Source organism: Quercus suber, unplaced genomic scaffold (assembly GCF_002906115.3).
Source record: "Quercus suber isolate HL8 unplaced genomic scaffold, Cork oak 2.0 scaffold_20, whole genome shotgun sequence".
Classification (NCBI taxonomy): Eukaryota; Viridiplantae; Streptophyta; class Magnoliopsida; order Fagales; family Fagaceae; genus Quercus; species Quercus suber.
Window position 1 is genome coordinate 625,371 of NW_027069485.1, and position 8,780 is coordinate 634,150.

The 8,780-nt window shown below is 32.7% G+C and overlaps 2 protein-coding genes across 2 annotated transcripts; both read right to left on the minus strand.

The window, feature by feature from the left end:
* Positions 1-414: 414 nt before the first annotated feature.
* LOC111988446 (MDIS1-interacting receptor like kinase 2-like) lies at positions 415-6,177 on the minus strand. The gene is made up of 2 exons (XM_024020247.2): positions 5,222-6,177; positions 415-782 (listed from the first exon to the last, which is right to left on the minus strand). The coding sequence occupies exons 1-2, from the start codon at positions 6,138-6,140 to the stop codon at positions 415-417; spliced, it is 1,287 nt and encodes a 428-aa protein (XP_023876015.2). The 5' UTR covers positions 6,141-6,177.
* Positions 6,178-6,702: 525 nt separating this feature from the next.
* Positions 6,703-8,070, minus strand: LOC136063066 (probable leucine-rich repeat receptor-like protein kinase At1g35710). Its single transcript, XM_065762944.1, has one exon. It carries the CDS (start codon positions 8,068-8,070, stop codon positions 6,703-6,705), a length of 1,368 nt encoding a protein of 455 aa, XP_065619016.1.
* Between the last annotated feature and the right edge of the window lie 710 nt (positions 8,071-8,780).

Genomic DNA, 8,780 nt, shown 5'->3' on the forward strand with positions numbered 1-8,780 from the left:
GTACAGCGTAACAATAGGAGATCCAAATTAACAAATTTCTCTACAATATCGAGTCACTCGTGGGTCACTTGCACGCAGGTTGACCCTACTTGCGAGTCACTTGCAAGTTACTCTATTATATATGAAATTTGAACTCTCACATGCATTCCACATGTCCACTTGCGGATTGCTCAATCTTGCGAGCCGTCTTGCAAGTTGCTGTGTCCAATTGCTTTTCATGAATTTCTAATCCAGCCCAGTTACAATAAAAGTCCACATAATACATAGAATATATGCATGAATTTATAAAAGAAATTTGGCATGAAATATAGTCAACATAAAACAAAAAAAATTCATGACTTAACAGTTTTATAAATCCATAATCAAGGACAATCTTTAAACAAGGTAAGATTATATATCTATAAAATTACTACATCAAATTTTGTTAAATAATAAACCCAAGGTAAGCATGTCGAAAACCTGTGACATGGGTGCTCTTTCAATAGAAAGCTCACGGGAAACCTCCTGCATGGTTGGCCTAGATTTTGGATTGGTTGCCAAGCATGAAAATGCAAGCTTTGCTATTGATACCACTTTCAATGCAGCTTGATTTTTAGGAGGTTTGAGGCGTTGGTCCAAAGTGTTCTTCAATAGTATATTGTGGGCAGTTGATGTTGCTGTTAATGATGATGAGAGAAACAAGATGAGTTCTCCTGGATGCTTTCCCATAATCACTTCCAATGCTAACACTCCAAAGCTATAAACATCACATTTTTCATTCACTTCCATTCTATATGCAAGCTCTGCAAAATAGAAGAATCAAACTTATCCAACACTTGGTATGACACCATAGGCAGCTTGAGTATAGTTCATTATACTTGTAAATTGTTTTTTTTTTTTTTTCCTTTTCTTTTTTACTTGTTACCAACCCTAAACTACTATTTGTATTGTGTACCCTAACCTTCAAAAAATATTTCAATCTACACACCATCCAAATTAAACTCCAAGTTAGTAGTACGTAATGCAGGTGCTCTTATGGTTTAGGGTTGCACGAAGCCAATGGTCTCACTGTTTAGGGTGCACATTTATAATGCTGTTAGAGTTTAGGGTGAATAGACCCAATAAAGTGTTATTTAAACTAATTTAGACAATGGGGTGGAAATTGCATTTTAACATTGAATTAAAATGTTGATTGTAATATGTTTGGGTACTTTGGGTTAAGTAATGTGTTTGAGCCTAGTGAGAGAGTATAATTAAAGTATGTGTGTGTATTTAGCAATTAGTTTATTTCTCAGTAAAAAAAAAAGAAAAAAAGAAATTAGTTTGTTTTTCAATTATAAGTGTTTGTGGGGTGTGGGAGATAAGAACCTGGATTCAAATCTTCAAAAAGTAATTTCACACACATATACACTTAAATTTGATTATAGTAAAATTTCTATCTTGTATTAAAAAAAAAAAATTGTTTCTCAAAAAAAAAAAAAAAAAAGTGTTACCGTAAAATTTTGAAGTTTAAAAAAAAAAAAAAAAAAAAAAGTGCACGTGGTGGACTGGTGGGGGAGGCATGACCCCTGGCTTTACAAATTCCTTTCTTCCCCTTCTATTTTATTAATAAGAAAATGCAAATATATGTCAATTTTATTTAAGAGAAATATTACGTTCACAACATTTTTACAAATGGTTAGTTATCATTAGTTATAATTTGAATCTATCACTAAAATTACGTTTTTCCTCCATCGATAATAACCTGTAACAATCTGCCACTTAAGATTTGTTATAAAAATGTGGTGAACATAACATTTTTCTTTATTTAAACATGCTATTTATTTAAAAATGTATAAAATACTCATTTAAAGTGCTAACGTCTTTTTTTTTTTTTTTTTCCTTTTAATATTCATTTTTTTGCCATACATAGCTCATTAGGTGCATTTAAAGCACATATTCCCAAAATTATATAAGTAAATCTTTCCAAAATTATAGGTTAAATTGCAAATTGCACTTCTAAAGTTTAGGGTGATATGATTTTACATCTTGAAATTTCAGAATTTGGATTTTACCCCTCGAAATTTGGTGTTATTTGGATTTTACAACCTGACGTTTTAAAATTTGGATTTTACCCCCTATATTTTAGGAGTGTTTGGATTTTACACCATAAAGTTTTGAGGTGTTTGGATTTCACACTCTAAAGTTTCAGAATTTGGGAGTGTAAAATACAAACAACCCTAAACTTTAGAGGATAAAATCCAAGTTTTGAAATGTCAAGGTGTAAAATCCAAACACCTCAAACTTCAGGAGATAAAATCCAAATTTTGAAATTTCAGGGTATAAAATCCAATTACTCCCAAACTTTAGAGGTGTAATTTGCAATTTATCTAAAATTATATAAGTAAATCTTTCCAGTAAAAAATCCTATTTCTTTTACAAAAATGAATTCTTTTGGCCAAAATACAATGTTAGTTTCTAAATTTTAGATGGTTCTAAGGGTCCGTTTGGAAATAATTTATTTAGTTGAAACTAAAAACTTTTTGCTGAAAGTGTGCTAAAATATGCTTGTACCTTGAAAATTTTTTTTTGAAGATGTGAGAAAAAGTGGGGAAAAATAAGGTTTTAAAAAGTTATACATAAAAGCTAAAAAATAAAAATAAAAGTTAAAACCTGAACTTATAAGCTCATACCAAACACACTCTTAGTCCATCTAATTTAATCTGATTGTTTTTAGATCGTTACCAACTTTGAAATGATTGTTTTAGCCCCTAACAAACTTAAAAGTGATAATTTTTTGTTTCTTACAAATTTAATGTGACTATTTTTAGTTATTAATGTTTCTAGCGGAGTGATGACATGTTTGTTTTTAGTTTGCCTTGTCATGTGATCTACTAAAAGAGATTACTTTAAATTTCATGGACTAATTTTGTAGATTAACAATGTGTTTGAGCCAAGTCTTTTTTCATTTATTTTATATATAGAGAGTTAGGCATAAGAATGCATAGATTCTTTTATCTTTTTTCCTTAGAAGAATACATGCTAATGCTATGATGATTAAGAGACTGGAACATGATTTAGGTGGTCATCCATAAACAAAAGAAACGTTTTCATTTAGTTGTTATTATTATATTTTTCAAATATTACGTTGTATAAGTTAAGGCATATAAAAGTGACATTTATTATTTAATTTATCTAAAATTATTTGATTTCTATACATTTTATGTTGTCCAAAAAAATCTAAAGTTAAAATGTTTGAAGAATATTAATTGTGATTAATATAATTTAAAGAAAATTATACATAACTAATGAGGAAAAAAAATTGTTTGTCATGAATTATATTGAACCAACTGGATGAAACCTTTTTATATATGAAATATATATATATATATAAAGAATATTAAATGTGATTAATATAAATTTAAGAAAAATTATACATAACTAACGAGAAAAAAAATTGTTTGTCTTGAATTATATTGAACCAATTGAATGAAACCTTTTTATATATGAAAATACTAAGGGTAAATTATGTGGTCGATCTCTATCCTTTACACCATATTTCAATTAAGTCTCTAACCTTTCAATTGTGTTAATTTGATCCTTATCGTTATTCATAGGATGAAAAAATCCAATCTAGAAAAAATCCAATCTATCAAATGGAATAATAAAAAAATGATTTTCAATTGCCAATTGTATTGACACGTTAGACAAAATAAAATAAAATTTTCTATTCTCACGTGAGTTCAAAGTTTGGGAAAATTTTAAAATCCTTAAATTTCTCTCTCTCGCCTCTCTTCTCCCTTATTCCCACACCTGGATGACTATAATGAGGAATTCATTGAGCTTTTGGGAGGTTACAGTGGCTTCCACAATGGTAATGGGCTTCGCGTTAGGCCTACTCAGTATTTATCTTATTGTGCCCACATTTGGGTCGTGTATCATTTTTTAGATGGGATTTTGATAAGGTTAGCATATCTGCATATAAGTCTGTTTTGGTTTATTTTTTACGAGGGCTGTATTAGGTTTTACATATAAAGGTTAAAGATTTAAAGAAAAAATTTCTCCTTGATTTATAAAGCAGCTGTAGTTAAATCTAAGTCTTAGAGAGGAAAAGCAATTTTTTTATATTTTATTTATCTAAGAGAGGAAAAGTAGTTGGTTCATATGAAATAGATAAAGGGTTTAGTTTCTTAGTTGGATTTATTGCAAGACTTTTACATGTTCATTGCAGATCTAGCGTGTTAACTTATATGGGTTATTTTAGGATTGTTAACATCTGTCTAATGAATAGTTTGCGGCTTACTAGGGAGTCCTTAGGTTGCCTCTAGTCTCTGTCTAACTGGGAGAATGAGGACAAAAACAAGGTTTAATGAAATATATACTTTAGGTAGTCATTGGTTGGTGGTGACTAACGAGAGAGAGAGAGAGAGAGAGAGAGAGAGAGAGAGAGAGAGAGAGAGAGAGAGAGAGAGAGAGAGAGAGAGAGAGAGAGAGAGAGAGAGAGAGAGAGAGAGAGAGAGAGAGAGAGAGAGTATCCGCGTGTCTCAGTTTTTTTATTTTTTTTTATTTTTATTTTAAATCTAACATGGCAATATAGTTTGCAGTTGATATGATATGAAAAATAATTTTTTATTATTTCGTTTAACACATTAGCTTTTTTCATATAAAAAATAACGATATGTACTAAATTGACAAGACATTAAAAAGGTTAGGGACTAATTGACACAATTGAAAGGTTAGTGATCAAATTAAAATATAATATAAAAAATAAAGACCAACTTTGTAATTTACCCAAATAATAATAAGTATTGATTACACACATACATGCACATATATTGTGTGTGACAATTTAACTTGTCCCTTCTGAAAAATTTTGAGACTTTACTATTGTTTCAGTAAATTATTAATTTTTCAATCTTTTTTTTTCACTAGATTAATTTTGCAATCTAGTTTGATATATCATTTCATATCGAAAATGTTGTAAGGTATTCATAAATTGATCACTAGGCTATAATCGAAACATTGAAATATTTAAGGTGAACCATGATCCTTATATTTTGATTATTTTCCCTCACGTTAGTCAAGCCAAAAAAAGGGTAATGAAATGGCTACGACATAGATTATAGTGAAATTAAAAAAGAAAAAAGAAAAGAAAAGGAAAAGCCAGTGTTACCACTATGCATTATGATTGACGCTACTTAAATGAACTAGAGACAAGTATTTCAAAGAGGGATAAGCATGCCGATAAGGAAAAAAAAAATACCTGGAGCCGTGTAACCAAACGTTCCAGCAAATGAAGTCCAATTGGACGAGTTAGGCTTCAAAAGTTTAGCTGTGCCAAAATCCGAAATGTGAGCAACATATTCTGAATCCAACAAGATGTTCTTGCTAGATATGTCTCGATGTACTATGGGAGGTGAGCAATCATGATGCATATAGGATAAAGCATCAGCCACTCCTTTGACAATATTTGCCCTTTTGATCCATTCAAAATTAACAACCTCTTCTTTATTGCATAGTAACTCTTTTAGGCTTCCCCCTTCTAAGAACTCATAAACCAAGAATGAGTGTCGTGGATGTGAGCAAAAGCCATAAAGCTTTACCAGATTGCGATGCTTGGTTTCTAGTAGAGCACGAATCTCATTTTCGAAAGCCTTTGCATTGGCAATCCCGTTATCCTGTATTGAATGAAGTTTTTTCACAGCAACAACTTGACCTGGCTGCAGCTCAGCTTTATAAACACTTCCACACCCTCCCACTCCAACACAATATTTGGAGTCAAATTCCTTTGTTGCTTCAATGATTCTTTCATACACCATTTTCCCATCATAGCTCCAGATTGAAAATATATTACCATTTTGTGCTTCTCTTGGATTGTTAAGATTGTTCCTCAACCTCAAGTGCTTGAGAAAAGCATAGCGAATCCCAACTACAATCAATGAGAGAACCATTGTGCCCAAGATAGGAACAATAAAGAAAATCACAACTTTATTTCGCCTTTTCCCACCAAGATTCTTGCTCCAAGTAATGGAAGACGGGCATGCCTTCAAGCTAGAGGCATTACCACACAAATCTTTATTATTTCTTAATGCTCCAAATGAGGCCTCATTGAAGGCTTTGTTGTTGGGTAGAGGACCTTCCAAGCAATTGTATGATATATCAACATTGGTCAAGCTTGACATTTCCCCAAAAGTGGCTGGAATGGAACCAGATAGCTCATTATGGAGAGATTCAATGTTTCTAAGCTTCGTAGTTCTCCAAGTTGTGGTGGTATTTTTCCGATCAACAAATTATCACTTAAATCAAGCACTTGAATAAATTGCATGTTGCCAATCTCAGTGGGAACACTCCCCCTAATTTTATTTTTACTCAAGTTCAAGTTCAATAATTTTATGCACCCTTGTATTTGTTCCGGAATTGATCCTGTTAAATTGTTGGCTGAGAGAACAAGAAATTGCAGATTAGATAGCATTCCAATTTCCAATGGAATACTGCCTGAAAGTTGATTATCACCCAGATTAAGGAGAAACAATGACGTCAACTTTCCTAGTTCCTTTGGAATCTGCCCAACTAGATGATTGAAGGAGAAATCAAGCAAGTGTAGCTTGGTGGATCTTCCAAGCTCAGGAGGTATTGCACCAGAAATTTTGTTATTGGAGATTTTTAAGTTTTCTAGACATTGGCACTGCCCCCACTTTTGAGAAAGTTCTCCATAGAAATTGTTATAACTCAAATCAATATACGTCAAATTTGGGTAAATGCCATTATCTGAAATTTCCTGTTAACTGGTCCCTCAAGCCTCACTCGTACTAAGCTGGTGCAATTTCCCAAACTTATTGGAATGGAACCTATAAAATAATTGTCATATGCTGTGAAGTTTTGAAGGGATCCACCACTACAAACATTTCGTGGAAGATAGCCTGACAACATGTTTTCCTCCAATCCCAAATGCTGCAGATATGTAAGATTATTAAATTCGAAAGGGATGGAGCCATTAAGTTCATTTGTGAACAACATTAGATTGGTAAGAAGTTTGAGCTTCCCTATTTCTAATGGGATATTGCCCGATAATTGATTCGTAAAAAGTTCCAAGACTGTGAGACCCTTCATGTTCCCTATAGAGGATGTGATAGGTCCCCAAAGATTGTTTTCAGCAAGGGATAATGTAGATAGGTTCGTCAGGTTTCCTATAGAAGTAGGGATTGGGCCAGAAAGATTGTTACTAAATAGAACCAAGTCAAGAAGAGATCCCAACTTTCCAATTTCTTGAGGTATGGGTCCAGAAAGTTTGTTGTTGCTGAGGCAAAAATAACTCAGGTTGCCTAAGTTTCCTATAGAAGTAGGAATTAAACCTGAGAGATTGTTTTCAGCCAGATTAAGCCAAGCAAGAGATCCCAACATCCCAATTTCATGACAAATGGATCCAGAAAGTTTGTTTGCACTAAGCTCTAAAAGGCTTAAGTTGCCCAAATTTCCAATAGATGAAGGTGTCGAGCCCGTGAGGATGTTACTGTACAAAGAGAGCATCCTAAGAGATGTTAGATTTCCGAGTTGATGAGGAATGGACCCGGAAAGATTGTTATCATAAATATATAGAATGATTAAGTTGCTCAAGTTTCCAATTGACACGGGGATTGAACCCGTGAGACCGTTACTAGACAAAATTAGCTCATTGAGCAAATGTAGCTTTCCAAGTTGATAAGGAATGTATCCAGTGATGTTATTATCATCGAGATTTAATATGTGAAGGCTTGTTAGTTGGCATAATTCTGATGAAATTCTTCCTGAGAGATGATTCCCAGATAAATCAAGGTAGATTAGCTTAGAAAGGTTGCCCAAGTGTGAAGGAATGGTACCGTAGAGTAAGTTGTCGCTGAGATTAAGACTTATGAGACTGTGTAAGGATGAGAAGCTCAAAGTGTGGAGGGTACCTTTTAAAGCAGAATCTGGGAGGTTGATATGAGAGATGCTGCTAAAGTTGTTGCAAGCTATTCCAACCCAATGGCAACTGATGTTTCCAACCCATGAAGATAAATGAAACTGGCTTTGGTTGTCAAGGCTCGCTTTCCATTCCAAAAGAGATTCTGCTTCTCTCCTCATCATTGTCGCCATATTGGGAGATGAAGTTGCAAAGGAAAAAGAAATAGCAAATTGGGAAGGAGCCAACACAAGGATGATAATGATAGTGGTNTCCTGTTAGATCTATAGGTTTCACGGTTGTTGATGATCTAAGAAACAAAAACTAAAAACAACAAAGAAAAACAGCTAGATCTAACGCCTGCAAAGAGATAACAATAGGTCTAGGAATGGTTTTGAATAGGCAAGCAAGATTGTTACTTTTAGTTTTCGGGCTCACTTTGATCCCTTATTGCCGTTTAAAATTTTGAAATCTAGTTTAGATTTGGTTAAACTGTTGAATCTAGGTTTGGGGAGAAGAACAATGAATGAGTCATTTTAATGAAATTCTAAATTAAAGAAATTGTAAGAAAATTAAAAGGAAAAAAAAATTAAGGAAAGGAAAAATTTTCGTAGAGAAAATATTTTTTTTTATATAAAAAAGTTGACATGACAATTAAAATTTTGACATATCAGCATCTAATTTAATAAATTAACATTAATCATATTAACAATGCAAATCATTTACCACATAGGTATTTTCCGTTAGTGAGGTAAGGATAATGACCAAATTGGCTAGAAGTTGAAAATAATAAGACCGAATTGATTACTACTAAAATTTAGGGACCAAATTGACCGTAACTCCAAAATGTAGGGATCAAAATGATGTTTTCGCCTAAAATAAAAAATCCAACACCTCCCCACCA